Genomic DNA, 18,777 nt, shown 5'->3' on the forward strand with positions numbered 1-18,777 from the left:
TCTGCATCATTCGTGGCATGTTCACAAATGTTATGTGGACATGGGCGTCCAGGGTCATGAAGGTTTAGGGAAGGCCAGGTTCACCAGATGGAACAGTACTTTATACTGCAGAACTTTCCAGAAACTTTACTTTGCTGACACAGTGAATTTCCAATATGAAGATGGAGACACAACCAGGAGAGTTTCCCAAACATGCATTGATAGGGTTTGGGTCTGTGTCCCTGCCCAAATCCCATGTCGAATTGTAATCCCCAGTGTTGAAGGTGGGGTCTAGTGGGAGGTAATTGGATCATAAGGGTGGAAACTTCATGAATGGTTTAGCACCATCACCTTGGTGCTGTCTTGTGATAGAGTTCTCATGAGATCTTGTTGTTTAAAAGTATGCGGCACCTCCTGCCTCCTGCTCTTTCTTGTTCCTGCTCCGGGCATATGAGATGTGCCTGCTTCCCGTTTGCCTTCCGCCATGATTCTAAATTTCCTAAGGCCTCCCGAGAAGCAGAAGCCACTATGCTTCCTGTACAGCCTGCAGAGCCATGAGCCAATGAATGCTCTTTTCTTTATAAATTACCCAGTCTCAGGTATTTCTTTATAGCAGCGGGAGAATGGACGAACACAGCCACGAACATGGAGCATCTCATGGGACCCTTGGAATTGTTACCTGAGGGCAATGACAAGATCTGTTGGAAGGGACGGCTGACTCTGGGTCCCCAGAGAGGCCAGGCTCATGCCAAGGGCCAGGCACCCAGGTCAAGGTTGGGGACAGGAGGAAAAGGAGTCAGCTGGGATGGCAAGGGTGTGATCTTGGAAGTTTTTGTAGGATTTGGGACCAGGAGTGACTTGAAAGTGACCAGAACACATTCCGTCGACTTTAGAGGAAGAGGCAGCTGCTTCTCCCTGGGTTCTGAAGGACTTGGAGCAACCCAACTTAGAGTGAAGGCCGACTCTAGCGAGCAGGAAGAAGAGGGCGGATATCTCATCTGCAGGGGACAAAGATCCTGGCAAGAGAAGGAGCAGTCCTGGGGGGTGGCAGAGGCTTCCCTAACAGAGGCTTCTTCTAGACTCACAGCCCGGGCAGGATGGGGCCTGGTTTTCTAGTCTGAACCAGAACCTTCCCTCCCATGGTTAATCCATCAACTTAGCAGTCATAAGAAACCACAACTGGGGGAGCTGTTGTTAGAAGTCTTAGAATCCAAAGGCCTGAGAATCGGTAGCTCTGATGTTCAAGGGCAAGAGAAGATGGATGTCCCAGCTTGAGAAGAGAGAGAACGAATGTACCCTTCCTCTGTCTTTTTGTTCTATGTAGATTTTGTCCTCAGTGGATTTGGTGATGCCCACCCACATGGGAGAAGGAAGATCTTTCTTACTCAGTCTTAATATTCAAATACTCATCTCTTCTGGAAACAGGCTTGCAGATACACCCAGAAATAATGTGTTCCCAGCTATCTAGGCATCACTTAGCCTACTCAAGTTGATACATGAAATTAACCATCACACCCTCTTTCAGCCTCTGAGATCCAGCATGTCCCGTCTTGCTACAAGGGTGTTGAGCACATTGTGCCCTTTGCCTGGAATGCTCTTTCCTTCATTGTTCTCCTACTTGTCACTTCCTATTTTGGTTTTAAAACTGAGTACTTCCATCTTTCTAAGAACAAGAGAATGAGTTTATTATCTTTTTCTTCTTTTCTCTTTCCTGCTTTTCCTCTACTCCCCACTTCCTACTTAACTCTTTAGAAGTGCAGTTATAGCCTTTTACTTCCCCTTCACCAGGTACTGTCTACAGGGCAAGTTCAGCTAACTAGTTGCTTAGTATCTCCAGTGTGGAACTCTCTCACCTTGAGAGAGAGCAATCCATCTACAACTCAAAGTATCCCCAATGTGAGACTCTCTCCTACCTGGAGATTGCCTCAAGAGAGAGCAGTCTATCCACAACTCAAAATATGGCCAAAATGAAACTCTCCCACCTTGAGATATTCAATCACTTTTACAATTTAGTTCTGCCTGTGAAGGTGCCAACTCAACCACCTAGTAGATAAAGCACCAAAGTGAGTTATACAGACCCCTACCTGCCTGCTTCCTCCACTGCATGCCATTTAGGACAATTTTCCTTTTTTTTTTTTTTTTTTTGAGACAGAGATTCGCTTTTGGTGCCCAGGCTGGAGTGCAATGGTGGGATCTCATCTCACTGCAACTTTTGCTTCCCAGGTTCAAGCGATTCTCCTGCCTCAGCCCGCCAAGTAGCTGGGATTACGGGCAGGCACCACCATGCCAGGCTAATTTTCTTGTATTTTTAGTAGAGATGGGGTTTTGCCATGTTGGCCAGGCTAGTTTCAAACTCCTGACCTCTGGTGATCCACCTACCTCGGCCTCCCAAAGTGTTGGGATTACAGGCGTGAGCCACCGAGCCCTACCTGTGAATTTTCCTTTTAAAAGCACCTGCTTTCTATTCCAAAACAGAAGCAGCACCCTTAAGGCAGAAAGCCTGTACTTCTTCCCCTAAGCTAGATCTGTAATAAAAAGTCACTTTCTTTATACTCTTGTTAATTAAACTCTGCCAGCAAAGAACAACTAAGCCTGTGTTTTGGTTACAGTTTCAATGCCCTGTTCACAGGAAGACTTCTAGGAGACTGTCCAGAAAGCAACTCCTCCTCTCATCTCCACTTTCTCTCTACAAAGTCATGTGGACAAACGGAGACAAACTAAAATATTTGAAGAGATTTATTCTGAGCCAGATATGGGTGACCATGGCAGATGGCACAGCCTAGGAAATCCTGAGAACATGTGCCCAAGGTGGTCGGGCTACAGCTGGTTTTATACATTTTAGGGAGACAGAAGACATCAATCAATACATATAAGATGTACATTGGTTGGGCATGGGGCTTCCATTGTCACAGGTGGATTCAAAGATTTTCTAGTTGGCAATTGGTTGAAATAATTAAATTGTTATCTAAAGACTTGGAATCAATAGAAGGGAGTGTCTGGATTGTGATAAGGGATTATGGAGACCAAGGTTTTTATTATGTAGATGAAGCCACCAGGTAGCAGGCTTCGGAGAGAATAGATTGTAAATGTTTCTTATCAGACTTAAGAAGAGGCCAGACTCTCAGTTAATTCTTTCCTGGATCAGAGAAAGATCTGGAAAGGGAAGAAAATTACAGAATGTAGATTTTCCTCACAAGAGACAGCTTTGTGAGACCATTTCAAAATATGTCAAAGAAATACATTTTAGGGTAAAAAGCTTCAATTTCTTTCAGGGCCTTCTATCTGTTATGTTGGTATCTTATTGCTACAAAGAGTCTGTTTGGTCAGTCTTAATGCCTCTGTTTTAATGTGAATGCTGGCCAGGTGTGCCTGAATTCCAAAGGGAGGAGGGCATAATGAGGCATGCCTGATCCCCCCTTCCCATCATGCCCTGAACTAGTGTTTCAGATTAACTTTGGAATGCCCTTGGCCAAAAGGAGGGGGTCCATTCAGTTGGTTGGGGGGCTTAGAATTTTTGATTTGCATTCATGTTTATTGCAGATGCAACTTACATATATTTGTGTAGTGATTTCACAGATGCCAGTCTTCCCCATACTGTATATGCTCCACAGAGCAATGCCTGTTCCTTTTTGCTCACTGCTCCATTCCTAGTCCCATGCCCATGGATGGCTTCTCAGGAGGCATCTGTTAAATGGTTGTGAGACAAATAGAGGACATCAGGACAAACAATAGGGGCAGGTTGGTGGGGCTGAGCATTCAGAGTGAAAGGGATTATAATTAAAACTTGTCTCACCCTTGGATCCTTTACAAAATAATTGTTGGGTTATTTTCTTGGTGATGCAGTGATCCATATTGATTTTAGAAAATGCATGCATCTAGGCTGGGGGATCTAGAAGTCTGGAGGGTGGCCACAGGAGCAAAAACCATGCAATGCAGGCAGAGGAAGTCCTTGGAGCCCTGTTCCCTAGCTTACAAGACCACACGCCCCAAACCTGGCTGGCCACCAGGGCTTGGGTTGTTCTCAGCAATTTCATGGAGGATGACCCAGAAGGCAGGAAGTCTACCTGGGCAAGCTATCTAAACCCTTTTAGGTCCCATTTTCTTAATCAGTCAATAGGTATAAATAGTAGGGCCTACTTCATTTGGCCATACTGAGGATTAAGTGAGATTTTACATACAGTGCTTAATAGTACACATAAAAAGTGTTAAAGAAGTATCATTATTAAATCAGTCATCATTCAAAGTTCCACCAAAGCAAGCAGAGTCCTGGCCCCCTCTCTTGCCATGAAATAAAACCAGTAGTCATAATCACGATGAGGCCTATTTCTCCTACCGAGGCAACTTGTTCTCTTTGCTAGTAATTGCCTGGATTTTCGTTATTAGACAAGAAAAGGGAACCCTTTAGCAATAATTTGAGGCTACTCCTGTCACAAAGCATGAGCATCATCAAAATGGAGAGGCTTTGGTTGATTTTTTCAGTCATTTGGACAGAAAACGCCCTCAAAGATTTTCAGCTCAAAGCTATGCCCAAGGGTATGTTCTCTGCCTGAAAAAATGGCTCCATGTAGAAGAAAGAGCAAGGCATCAATTTTGCAGATGAAAGGTGTGAGACCCAGGTGGCTTTGTTTGAGAGCTTCCGGTGTTCATTCTTTGTAAAGTGGGAAAATGGCTTTGCTTTTTTAAAAAAATTAAATAAAATTGACAAATTAAAAAACTGTATGTATTTATGATGTACAATGTGATACTTTGATTTATGTATACATTGTGAAGTGGTTACTCCAATTAAACTAATTAACATATCCATCACCTTACATATTGCTTTTTTGTGGTGAGAACATTCAAGATCTCTTCTCTTAGCAATTTTCCAGTCTATAATACATTATTACTGTATTAACAATAGTAACCATGCTGTACAATAGATCTTCAAAATTTATTTCTCCTGTCTAACTGAAATTTTGTGCCCTTTGACCATTTCCTACCCCGGGTCTCATAACCACCATTCTACTCTGTGATTCTATGAGTTCAAATTTCTTAGATTCCATATGTGAGATAATGCAGTATTTGTTTTCTGGGCCTGGTTTAATTCACTTAGTCTAATGTCCTCTAGGTTCATCTGTGTCATTGTCAATGACAGAATTTCCATCTTGTTTAAGGCTGAATAGTATTTTATTGTATATATATATATATATATATATATTACATTCTTTTTATCATTCATCTGTTGATGGACACATAGGTTGTTTCCATGTTGTGTTAGTCCATTCTCACACTGCTGTAAAGACATACGCAAGACTGGGTAATTTATTAAAAAAAGAGGTTTCATTAACTCACTGTTCCACATGACTAGAGAGGCCTCAGGAAACTTACGATCATGGCAGAAGATGAGAGAGAAGCAAAGGCATGTCTTACATGGCAGCAGGTGAGAGAGAGAGCAAGCAAAGGGGGAAGAGCCCCTTATGAAACCATCAGATCTCGTGAGAACTCACTCACTATCATGAGAATAGCATATGGAAAACAGCCCCCATGATCCAGTCACTTCCCACCAGGTCCCACGCTCTACACATGAGAATTATGGGGATTACACTTCAAAGTAAGATTTGGGTGGGAACACAGAACTAAACTACATCACATGTCTTGGCTATTACGAATAATACAAGCATGAGAGTGCAAATATATTTTCAACATACTGATTTCAGTTCCTTTGAATATATACCGCGAGGTGGGATTGCTGGATCATATGGTAGTTCTATTTTTAGTTTTTGAGAAGCCTCCATACTGTTCCCCATTTTGGCTGTATTAATTTACATTGCCACCAACGGAGTACAAACACGCCCCTTTCTCCACACCCTCACCAACACTCACTATCTTTTGTCTTTTTGACAACAGCCATTCTAACAGGTGTGAGGTCATATGTCTTTGTGGTATTAATTTGCATTTCCTTGATGATTGGTGATGTTGAGAAGTTTTTCATTTAGCCACTTATGTGTCTTCTTTTGAGAAATGTCTATTCAGGTCCTTTGCCCATTTTTAAATTGGGTTGTTTTCTTACTATTGAGTTGTCTGGATTTTTTGTACATTTTGGGGATTAACCCCTTAGAAGATGCATGGTTTGCAAATGTTTTCTCCCATTCCATAAGTTGTCTCTTTACTCTGTTAATTGTTTCCTTGGCTGTGTAGAAGCTTCTTAGTTTAGTGCAACACCATTTATCTAATTTTTTGCTTTTGCTGTCTGTACTTTTGGGGTCATATCTAAGCTTTGCTTTTTCAACCGAGTGCTCAGTAGATTAAAGTAGGAAGATGTTTCCTGGAGGCCTCCAGCTATCCTTAGCTTTGCTGTGATTAATACTCCCATGATTTCACTCTCTCAAAGAATGGGATTCTTTAAAAGTTCCAGTCTTGAGGGCATCAGTAAGTTAGAAACGGGCTCTCTGCTTTCAATCAAATAGATCCCAGCGTTTGTTCTAAGAGAAAGATGAGGAGGTTCTTCATAACCAGTAGCTTCCAATATTCTTTATTCTAAGCATGAAGACATTTCCCTTTGCACAGAGCACCTTAAGGCTTATTGAGGCAAGGCAGGAAACGGTGCCCTTTCCCCACTAACTTCCAGCATGTTCTGCAGTGCATCTCAACATCCGGCTGCCCTGTATTGCTATTATCCAAACGGGCAATGTTTCTGTCGTTTAACTGCCTCTTTGGGCAGGAACATTTGAAAGCAGGGATTTTGCAAAGGTTCTGCTTTTGGAAGAATTTGTTGGTTCCTATTAAATGGGCAGATGGAAAGCAGAGGCAATCTGGAGTTGCTTTACAGTGAGGACAGCACGGGGCTTGACACAGGAGAGGGAGGAGTGCGATTTTTTGTGTCCCCCTAAAAGGATGGGGTGGCAGCTTCTCCCCATCACCAAGTGCTCTCAGAGCCCGTGCAGATGGAGAGACATGGTTCCACTGTTCTCAGCTGTTCCCTTCAGCCCCTCTCATTGGCACACTGGTCAGCGTTGCCAGGGTTAGGAGGTGAAGCCCGTCTGTGGAGTGCCCCTACCTTGCACAAGATGACCTTGCAGGACATGCAGTCACAGGGAAGCTGGTCCTCGATCATTTGGGATTCGTGGCCTCAGTTCATGCCTCCACCTGTGCTGCATCTCACAGCCTGCAATGCTGCCGGTTACCCTGCCTTCCCCACCAGAGGTCGAGCTCCCTAAGACAGCCACCGGGCACTGCCTGTCTTTGTGTTTCCCAGCACAAAGAAAAGAACTGAACACTTATTCTGATTCGATAACAGGAAGAATAAGTGAATGAATGAATGAGCGAGTGACTGCATTTTAAAGCCAAGGGTGTTTCTGCCTCACAAGCTCATTGTCTTAGAAGAAAAGAAGGCAAATAAGGAGATCAGTAAGAAGTCCTGTGTGCCCGATTGCTTCCTGTGCCTTTCGACCTTCAGCCATGAAGCATGACCTTTATTGCTTGTTGAGCACAGACAGCTTTTAAAGGATATCCTTCCACTGCCCTCTCAGAAGGAAGGGGTCTTGGAAAGTGCTCAAAGCCCATCACTTGCAGGACCTTTTGAGTATGCTGTGAATAAGAAGATAGTAAGAGAAGGTGGCAGCAACAGGGGATTTCAAAGTGTCCTGGAAGGCTGGGTTCATGTCAGCTATTGGGGCAGAAAAACGTTTTAGTGGGAGTAATTGATTTATTCAGTGTCATCTGAATGTGAAAGAAGACAGGATAGCTGAGCAAGCAATCCTCCCTCCAGCTTTCCATCCACCCCTACAGATGTGTTTGTGTTCATGCACACACACACTCACGTGCACACACACACATGCCATGTCTTTTGCACGTACATCAGGTGATTAACACAGGTATTGAATGGAAAGCTACATCTTCAGGAGAAGCTGATACAGTAAAAACCAAGGTAACATATCCCAGGGTAACGCAGTTGTCATCAAGCATTGTCTCGGGGCAGGCAGGCAGGAGAGGAGAAGGCTGGTTGGGAAACTACAGGCAATTGGTCTCAGAAGTAGGGAGGCAGAGATTGGGTCCCTGTGCCCCAATTTTCTCCAGTCAACTCGACAAAACGCCATCAGCTGGGAGTGTTCTGGAGTTTGCAAGTCCCATCAAGAGTCTTGGAAGTCCCATCAAGAGTCCCAGAAATTCTTGATGTTTAAGGCACAGCAGCTAACTGCCACCAGGTGGTGCCACACCAGAGCCAGGACTAGGACAGGGGCCAGGGACGTGAGGCCAGGCTGCCGACCCCACAGGCTCGGCCCCTTCCTTCATTGACTTGGCCATAACCAGCCTTGCATTTCAGGAGCTGGGAGTTCTGGACCCCCACTTATGTGTTATGGGGCTCACTAGGTAATTCTCTGTGGATAACCATGACTTGGATAGCTAAAATGCCTTGTGGGCCGGGGGCGATGGCTCACACCTGTAATCCCAGCACTTTGGGAAGCCGAGGGGGGTGGATCACCTGAAATCAGGAGTTCGAGACCAACCAGCCTGGCCAACATGGAGAAACCCCGTCTCCACTAAAAATACAAAAATTAGCAGGGAGTGGTGGCGGGCACCTGTAATTCAGCTACTTGGGAGGCTGAGGCAGGAGAATCGCTGGAAGCTGGGAGGCAGAGGCTGCAGTGAGCTGAGATCGCGGCACTGCACTCCAGCCTGAGTGATAGAATGAGACTCTGTCTCAAAAATTAAAAATAAAAGATAAAAATGACTTATGGATTATCAGTGCTTCTCTATGAATCATTTTACTGTAGCAAGACTGAGAGCCAGGCTGGGAATGGGGCCTTACCTCCACCTTGCAGATAAGAAAATTGCAGTTTAGAGAAATGACAGAGTGGGGAGCTCCTGGCTGTGCCTGTGCTGTTTCATGGTCCCGAGCACTCCATCTTTCTCCAAAGTCAGGGGGAGAGACACAGCTGAAAAGGGGCACTGAGCGTGGAACTGACGTCAGGAAGCCCCTGCCTGGTACCCTAACATGGCCACTGAACAGCAGGTGGGCCTTGTTTCACATCTTAGAACCAGGGTCATGATGATCTGTAGGGTCTCATCACTGTCACATTTAGCAGGGCTTGGTGAGCCCCTGCGTGACCCCCAGTGTGCTGGACACAGGCTGGACACGGGCTTAGCCCCGAACCCAGCCCACATCCCAACATGCCAGTGCCATCATCCACCCTCTGAAATGCCATCAACCTCGGGCCCTTCCCTATCCCCGCAGGCTGCGCCCCTCCTAGGCTCTTACAACCATCTCCCAGCGGGGCACTGGCTCTGCGGCTGTACCCTCACTCCCACTTCCCACACCAGAGTTTCTGGGTTTGGATTGCGTCACTCTTGCTCAAGCCTCTTCAGTGGCCCTCCGCGGCCATGGCTGCTGCAGGGACCTTGCAGAGGCCTAAAGGACAGCACCCAGCTCCATCCCTCATCTGCCCCCGCCTCCATCCTAGCACTTATTATGATGAGGTGACTATCCGCTTACATCCATCTCCCCCTCTAGACCAGGGTAAGTGAATGTTTTCTGTCAAGGTTCAGGTAGTAAATGCTCCAGGCTCTCAGGGCCACCTAGCCTTGCTTGCATCTATTGAGCTTATGCCTATATATACAGAAGCACCCACAGACCAAATGCCAGGGAACAGGCATGGCTGGGTTCCCATAAGACACACAGTGGGCTTGATCCAACCCCAGCCTCAGTCGGACCCCTGCTTTTGACTTTGATCTCTGGGGCTGGCCATTTTCCTAGTCTGTCTCCCCCACCACCAGGTCCCCAGCACAGTGCCTGACACACAGGAGATGCTTAATAAAAGGCTTTTGAGTGTGTGTGTGACCAGGAGAGCTGCCTGGAGGGGGCACGGGAGTCCTGTGGCTGCCCTGCGGATCCAAGTCTGAGGCTTAGGAGCCGTGGGTGCCTCCTGCTGCTGGGTCCCGCCTGTGCCTGGGCTTCTGTCCCAACAGCTCCTCGTCTGCTTACGGAGGACACTTGCAGGCGGGGGGAATGGCCAGGGCTAAGGTGTTGGCCCAGATTCCTGGCTCACTGTGTCAGGAAGGAAAGGGTCCAAAGTGACCCCAGCCTCAGAGTGAGGGAAACTGTCTCCCAGCTCCCAGGACCCAGTGGAGCCCCGCGGTGCCACAGCCCATCAGATGCAATGCCTGGGCCCCGGGACCCACCCGTGAGGGCCCAGCAGGGTAGCAGCCACAGGGAGGGTGGGGACACAGCCTCTCCTGGAAGGCTCCAGCCAGCTATCAGGGAACCTCTGCTTCCCTCTCCCTCCAGGGCTCTGTCTGTCACCTGCCTGGCTGTCCCAGGTCTCCAGGCCTGACCAAGCACAGGGAGACACTGAAGCCCTCATGCCTGGTCTGGAGTCACTTTGCCACCTTGAGGCGACATCTGGGAACTGCACCCCACCCCAGCCAGGCCCACCTGAGCGCTCGCTGCCTGAGCCCCCTCTCCAAAGCCCGCCCCAGCTGCCTAAGGAAGCCTGTTCATTCTGCAAAGCTCTGGGAATCTCTGTCCTGGAAAGGCCCAGAGATCCCCCGAGACACCCTTTCACACGGAGCAGTCCTGTCCTGAGCCTCCTGTCCTCCAGGTCTCTGCTCTCAGCCGGGCCTTCCCTGTGACCTGCTGTAGGAAGGAGTCCCTCCTCCGCCCACGCTCCTTATTCCCTGTTCCCCTCTGTTCTCTCCACCAGTCACGTTCAGCAAAGCTGTGTGTTTACGGTGTCTGTCCCCCTAGAGTGTCGGCTTCTGAGGGCGTGACATTTTGTTCCCTGCTCTTCCCCGTGACTGGAACAGCAACGGCACATCAAAGACTCTCAGCAAATGTTTGATGAGTGAATGAGCAACACCAGATCCGCAACAATCCACCAAGACTGGGGCGGGGCGGGGGGTGGGGGAAGGTGAGAGGAGGGAAGGAGAAGGGGATAGGAGGGAAGGGGAGAGGGAGGAAGGAAGGGAGGGAAAGAGAAGGAGGAAAAAGGAGTGGGAAGGGAAGGGAAACGGAGGGACGGGAAGGGGAAGGTGCCAGATTGGGATTTCGAGCCTGGGTGGTGCCTGCTAACGGGGTTGGCCGGAGGAGCAGAGCACCCGGAGGCCCAGGGATGTGGCGAGGCAGCCGCGGTGTCAGAAAGAGGAAGGCAACTGAGGCTGAGGGCCCTGGAATCTCGCACATTCCAGGCTTCAGAAAGATCACGGTGGAGTCCACCTCCGGAGTCCATAAAAGGTAAGTGTGGGGTGGGGATAAGTCTAGAAGCAGCTCTGCAAAACAGTGCAGGTTTCCAGTCCACCGGAAGCTCAAAGAGGAGAGAAAAGACATGGGCTCTCGGGGAGGGAGGGGGGCGTTGTTGGAGGCCTGGTCTTTAGGTGAGGGCTGATGCCCTTGTGTCAGAGCCCACAGGCTGGCGCACGCCTGGACCACTACGCTCACCCCTCGGTGGCTCACTCTGGGAAGAGTGTTACAAGGGAGATTGTCTAGTGACAAGGATGGCGGGAATTGTGGAGCTATAAATAGGAGCGGTGACTGCAGTAGCTGAGATGTGTGGTTTGGGGATGTCATGGCTCCATGAAGCCAGAGCGTGGTCTTCCAGCCTGCACACTGCCATCTCCTGGGCTACAGCGAGGCTGATGTGGCTCAGCATAGGATTCTGTACTCTTGGGCAAAGCTAAGGGCTGGGTCGGGCACCGTGGCTCACACCTGTAATCCCAGCACTTTGAGAGGCTTGAGGTGGGAGGATCATTTGAGCCCAGGGGTACAAGGCCAGCCTGGGAAACACAGGCCAACCTTGTATCTACAAAAATAATTAGCCAGGTGTGATTGCACACTCCTGTGTGCAATCAGCTACTCAGGAGGTGGAGGTGGGAGGATCACTTGAGCCTGGGAGGGTGAGGCTTCGGTGAGGCTTCAGTGAGCGGTGATTGGGTCACTGAACTTCTGCTGGGCAACAGAGGGAGATCCTGTGTTTTTTGTTTGTTTGTTTGTTTTGTTTGTCAAGAGCAGGCAGCAGAGGGCTGCCTGTAGGTGGTGAGTTCTCCACGTGCGACCAGGAGGGCTTTCTGGAGGGGGCAACAGGAGCACTGTGGCTGCCCTGCGGATCCAAGTCTAAGGCTTTGGGGCTCGCTGAGGCTGGGTTGACAGGGTGTGTGGTCAGTTTTCTGATGCTGGATGCGTTGTTACTGCAGAGGCATTCCACAGTGCAACTAGCTGCTGGGATTGGTGTGAAGAGCATCAAGGGGACTTGATCCTGTTGCAGGGAGGGATTTAGGGGTGAGATAGGGAACTGGCTAGCCCTGAGGGTTATAAGGGTCTGTGGCAACCCTGGGGTCGTGTGGCTAAGCTTTGTCTGGGGTCGTTTAGTTCCCTGAGTGTTCAGTGTATGGCAGGCTTTGCTCATGGCTTTTTCTGCATCGTCACAGCCTCAGTAGCCTTACTCTGTCCATGCAATGATTCTCATTTTACAGGCAAGGGACCTGGGACTTAGAGGCTCACGTTCTTGGGGCTAAGCTTTGAGCCATGGCCAGCTTCATTCTGGAAGCTGGCTCAGCTCAGGGGAGCCTAGTTCCCCTGGGCATAAGTGACACCGAGCCCTGCCTTTGCTCCTTGGACCTGAGATGGGGGCTGCCTTCCTCTCCCCATCTGTGCCCAGCAGCTGCTCACGGAGCATCTGAGCCTCAGGGTAATCTGGGGACAGCGCTCTGGCAAGAATCTCTGCAGGGAAGGGCCCAGCATTCACACACGCAAGCAAAGAGCAATAAGCCAGGACTAAAGATAGAAGATGCCTCTTACTGGGCCGGTTCTGATGTAAAAAAGCAGAACTCGGAATTAAACAGGCACTTTGCATTGCAGAGCAACAGTGCCCAATTAAGCTATTCTGGGCTAGGACACTGAGAAGCTTTGTGTTTTTACTGCTCAAGACAATGAATAATACATAAGTCTCTACAGTCTCAATTCAAACGATGATTCATTAGCCACACCGAAAGCTTCATTCCGTTCCAATCCATATTCTAATGTGATCCTCTTATACCTTAGACAGCCTGGGCTTGGTAGCCAGGTGGCCTCTATTTCTTGGTGATTAAAGTCTGGGTCTTCTAGGGAAATGCTTCTGAAGTGTGGAACAGGGCCTACTGCTGGTCTGAAAACTGCTTCTTACTGGCCCATGAAGAGATAAGCATAGAAATGGAGAGTAGATGCTTAGAAACCTTTACAGCAACTTAAAGTTAAGTGGGTTATTGCTTGACTGTAATAATAAAGTTTGCAGCCTGGGCAACATGGCGAGACCCCGTCTCTCCGTAAAATAAAATTAGCCAAGCATGATGGTGCACACCTGTGGTCCTAGATACTTAGAAGGATGAGACAGGAGGATCACTTGAGCCTGGGAGGTTGAGGCTGCAGTGAGTCCTGATTGCACCATTCCCTTCCAGCCTGGGTGATAGAGTGAGACACTCTCTCGAAAAAAAAAAAAAAAATAGCGTGGGCTTGCATTTTATTTGTTCATTTTCAATTTCATTTTCCGAGCAGTTCAATTTTATGTTTTATGAAAGTATTGGTTTGAAATAAGTTGGAAATTTCAAACAAAGCAAAACCAAAAACCAAAAGCCCTGGTCTTTTTCCTCACAGATGGTCTGAGAAGCATGGGTCCAGGCCACCATGTCCTGTTTGTTGAGGCTGGGTCAACAGAGTACACAGTCAGTTTTCTGTCCCTGTTAAGATTAATATAAAAATTCTATAAATACATACTTTATCTCCTTTCTTCTCTTGAAATCTATGAGACAAAGTTAAATAATGTAACAATTATAGTGAGGTATTTTTGGATTTATAACATATGTAGATGTAAATATATGAAAATAATAACAAAAAAAAGAGGAGGAGGAAATAGGACTACGTAGGAAGAAAGTTTTGATCTCTTACTAGACATAAGTTAGTCTAAACCAGAAGTTAATTCTAATGAGATGTGTATTATAAGTTCTAGTGCAACTACTAAGAAAACAACTCAAAAATATAATTAGCATCATTAAAAAATTAAAATGCTACACTAGAAAATACTGACTTGACGCAAAAGGCTATAAAGGAAGGTCAGAGGGACAAAAAGGAAAAGCATCATATAGGAAAACAAACCAAAATGGCATATGTAAATCAAACTATATCAATGATCACATTAAATGTGAGTGGACTAAAAATCTAAAAGACAGATTGTCAGACTGGATAAACAAACAAGTTCTATGTGTTGTCTACAGGAAACACATTTAAATTCACATCTATAAGTAGGTTAAAAATAAAAAGATGGCAACAGATATACTATGCAAATGGTAATGATGGAAGAGCTGATATGGTGCTAATAATATCAACAAAATAGACTGTAAAACAAAAAAAGTCATTAGGGATAAAGAGGGACATTTTATAATGACTAAAGGGTCAACGATTCAGAAAGATGTAACAACTGTAAACATATGTGCATCTAACAATAGAACATTAAAATATTGGAAGCAAAAAATGACAGAATTGAAGGAAGAAAGAGACAATAACAGAAGTTGGAGACTTCAATCTCATGTTAAATAATGGATAGAACAACTATACAGAAGATTAACAAGGATATAGAAGATTTTGGCAATACTATAAACCAGGTAGACCTAACAGACATCTATAGAACATGCTACCCAATAATAGCAGAATATACTTTTTAATATAGAGTACATAAAATATTCTTTAGGATGGACCATATTCTAAGCCATAAAGCAATTCTCAAATTTTTAAAAGGATTGAAATAATACAAAGTATGTTCTCCAACCTCAGTGGAATTAAATTAGAAATAAATAACAAGAATAATTACAAATATATACAAATTAAACAGCACACTCTTGGAATAACCAATGAGTAAAAAGAGCTCACATGGGAAATTAGAAAATACTTTAAGGTCAATGAGAGTGAAAACATAACACACAAAATCATATGTGATGCACTAAAGCAGCACTGAGATGGAAATGTATAGCTGTAAATGCTTATATGATATGAAAACTAAAAGATATTCATCTCATAAAAGTAAAAATTAGAGAATACTAGAAACTAGGAAGGATAGGGGAAAAGGGAAGATAGGGAGAGATTTGTTAAAGGCAACAAAATTATGCCACTGCACTCAGCCTGGGTGACAGAGTGAAGACTTTGAGAGAAAAAAAAAGAGAGAGAAAGGAAAGAAAGGAAAGAAAGAAAGAAAGAAAAATCAATCAGTCAATCAATCAATCTATGGTTCAGGCATGCCTGGCTCTAGGGGCTATGAAAATGTCACCAGGATGTGATGTCTTCATGCTTTGACTTCACTCTCAGGGCAGTCACCTATGCACGGGGTCCCCAGAAGCTCCGGGCTTACGTTCTCCAAGGATCAGTCCTAGCAGACAGAGAGCTGCTGGTCTCAAAGAGCCTGTGCACATCCCAGGTGAAGTTCTGGGACTTGCTAAGATTGGCAAGCTTGGTTCTTAGGGCCATCCTGAAAGACATCCTGAGGTCCTGGGTTGAGGGCCTCTCATCGGCCAGGTCTGGTCCCATGCAACCTCTGGAGTCAGAGGTAGGGTCTACCTGTCCATAAGAAGTGGATCTTGACAAAGGTGAGATCAGAAACTGGCAATGAGGAAGAGGGTTCCCCCAAATAAACTGGAGCCACTGGGTACACAGCAGACAAAACAGCCACAGACACCTGAGCCTTGATTTCATATCCCTGCAGGAAGTTGACTTTTTTATTTTATTTATTTATTTATTTATTTATTTATTTATTTATTTATTTATTTTTGAGACGAAGTTTTGCTCTTATCACCCAGGCTGGAGTGCAATGGCATGATCTCGGCTCACTGCAACCTCCACCTCCTGGGTTCAAGAGATTCTCCTGACTCAGCCTGTCAAGCAGCTGGGATTACAGGCACCTGCCACCACACCCAGCTAATTTTTTTTTTGTATTTTTAGTTGAGATTGGGTTTCACCATGTTGGCCAGGCTGGTCTTGAACTCTTGAACTCAGGTGATCCACCTGCCTCAGCCTCCCAAAGTGCTGGGATTAGAGACATGAGCCACCGTGCCTGTCCAGGTCATCTTTAAGGAGACGTTTGGGCTGCTCTCAAATTACCCACCACAAAACTATTGTAAAAACTCACCCTTTATTCTTAAATACAAAACATTATCATCAGCAATTATCCTTTAGGGCAGAGGTTTTCAAACTTTCCTTTATTGTCTCAGCTTTTTTTTTTTCCCATGGTGCTTCTAGGCCAAATGAAATACCTAACAATTGCATTTATTACGTTGTTAAATTTAAACACCTTAGTAGCAGTGGTCGACTCCATGTCCAACAGACGTTGTTTCCCTTTATGTCCAACAGATGTCTCTGTGTGTCTGTTTTGTCCCCACACATCAGCACTGGGGTACCACACTGCAGTTTAGACACTGCACTGTCACTCTAGGTATGAAAACTCTCTTGGGACACACATGATAATCCTGTAGCCTGGCTAATCACAATTGACTGGATAATGTTTAAAGTGACAATTTCCGTGTCATGACAAAACGTTGCTTTCACTGGTGAAACAGGGCCAGGTGTGGTGACTTATGCCTGTAATCATAGCACTTTGGAAGGCCATGGCTGGAGGATTGCTTGAGCCCAGGAGTTAGAGACCAGCCTGGGCAACACAGTGAAACTCCCATCTCTAAAAAATAATTTTAAAAAATAAGCCAGGTGTGGTGATGTGCGCCTGTAATCCCAGCTATTACAGAGGCTGAGTTGGGAGGATTGCCTGAGATCTAGGCGGCAGTGAGCTGTGATCATGCCACTGCACTCCAGCCTGAGCGACAGAGTGAGACCATGTCTCAGAAAAGAAAAGTGAAGCAGCAGCATTGCTTCCACCTCATTATCCAAGAAGGCCCTTCACAGTACAGAAGCTCTTCCACCATATTGGTCAGGGTTCTCCAGAAAAAACAGAATTAATAGGAGAGCTAGATTAGATAGATAGATAGATAGATAGATAGATATAGTTGATATAGAGATGTCGATATAGATATAGATGATATAAATATAGATACAGATATGAAGCTGTTTATTTTAAGGAATTGGCTCACCTGATTACAGAGACTGGCAAGCTCAAACCTAGGGTGTGGACTGGCAGGCTCGAGATGCAGGAGAGCCGATGGTGCTGCTCTGGTTTAGAGACCAGCAGGCAGAGTCCCAGAAGAGGTGACAATGCACATGAAGTCCAAAGGTGGGCGGCTGGGGAATTCCCTCTTGTGTGGGGAGGCCAATCATTTTTGTCCTACTCAGGCCTTCAACGGATTGGATGAGGCCTGCCCCATTACGGAGGGCAATCTGCTTCTTCAGAGTTTACCAATTTAAACATTAATCTCATCCAAAGATCCCCTCCAAGTTGACAGATAAAAGGAACCACCACACTCCCCAGCAGCCTTCACATGAGCAGTACGTTCAACATGCACCCTACCATCTTGGGAGTCCCAGGAGAGAGAGAGAGTCTTGTTCCTGATAACTCCAGCAGAAGTCTTGGTCTCGCTCTTATGACCCATAAAGCCCACAGCCCATGGCTGCTCCCATCCCTGTGGCCAAAATCAATGTCCTTCTAGGCCAGGCTCGAGTTCTATGCCCACCCCAGGCCCCAGCAAAGGGCCAGGCATCCGGAACTATGCAAATTGGAGAGTGGGTGAAAAGGGAGGGCCCCCACACAGAAGTCAGCGGGCAGTGAGCAGGAAAGTGGAGTGGACACTGGCGATGTCCTGAGTTGGTGAACACTCTGGCTGGCCACCCTCCACTGGGCCTGCCTGAGTCCCAGGTTCTTAGGAGCTTCTGAAAAAATGGCTTCTAGACATTGTAGCTGTAGGACCTCTGGAGGAGGAGGGTTAGAGTGGGAAAAAGGAGAACTAGGAAGCTTTTTTTCTTTTTTCTTTTTTTTGGAGATGGAGTTTCACTCTTGTTGCCCAGGCTGGAGTGCAGTGGCACAATCTCGGCTCATTGCAACCTCCACCTCCTGGGTTCAAGCCGTTATCCTGCCTCAGCCTCCCGAATGGCTGGGATTACAGGTGCCTGCCACCAGACCCGGCTAACTTTCGTATTTTTTAAAGTAGAGATGGGGTTTCACCACGGTGGCCAGACTGGTCTTGAACTCCTGGCGTTAGGTGATCCACCCGCCTCAGCTTCCCCAAGTGCTGGGATTACAGGCATGAGCCACCGCGCCCAGCCAGGAAACTTTTTTTCAGTCTCTTTCTGGAGAACACTCAGCCAGGCTGTAGGTCCCCAGGAAGAGCCCAAGCTTCCATTTAAGGATTTGCATTTCCTGAATTGCCTTTGCATCTTTGGTGGTGGCCCAGGAAATTCAAATCCAGAGGAAAGAAGCACGTGGCAGCACTGGGTCTACATGAGGGGAAGACAGGAACATGTTTTCAAGGGGCTTCTTGTGAATGGTGGTCTGCCGCACACCAGCCCATGCAGCTGCATGCTGCAGGGTGGGGGAGTCCTGCCTGGTGCAGGTGGCAGGGGCATTCCACACGCTGGTGGAACACGGCAAGCAACTTGGAGGGGCTGAGCCGTGGAGGGAGGTCAGCTGAAAGAAGAGGCGAGAGCCTCTGAACGTGAAGAAGAGAGCAAGAGGGGAGCGTCATCAGCTTGGCTCCAGGATGAGCCAGAAGGAAGAACTGGTGACAGCTTGAGTGGCGGAAAGGGGAGCCCACGCCTGCCTGCCCCAAAAGAGAGAAGGCCCAAGATAGGGAACGGGAAAAAGGTGATTTTGAAAAGTGGGTGTGTTAGTCGTTTTCACACAGCTGATAAAGACGTACCTAAGACTG

General features: G+C 46.7%; 1 protein-coding gene across 1 annotated transcript in view; it reads right to left on the reverse strand.

The window, feature by feature from the left end:
- Positions 1–4,428: 4,428 nt before the first annotated feature.
- Positions 4,429–18,777, reverse strand: part of PRSS55 (serine protease 55) — a 28,892-nt gene continuing 14,543 nt past the window's right edge. The window contains exon 5 of the mRNA XM_055288509.2: positions 4,429–4,653. Within this exon, the coding sequence (XP_055144484.2) occupies positions 4,564–4,653 (90 nt within the window). The 3' untranslated portion in view covers positions 4,429–4,563. The remainder of the gene's footprint in view (positions 4,654–18,777) is intronic.

The sequence above is a fragment of the Symphalangus syndactylus genome, chromosome 1, assembly GCF_028878055.3.
Source record: "Symphalangus syndactylus isolate Jambi chromosome 1, NHGRI_mSymSyn1-v2.1_pri, whole genome shotgun sequence".
Classification (NCBI taxonomy): Eukaryota; Metazoa; Chordata; class Mammalia; order Primates; family Hylobatidae; genus Symphalangus; species Symphalangus syndactylus.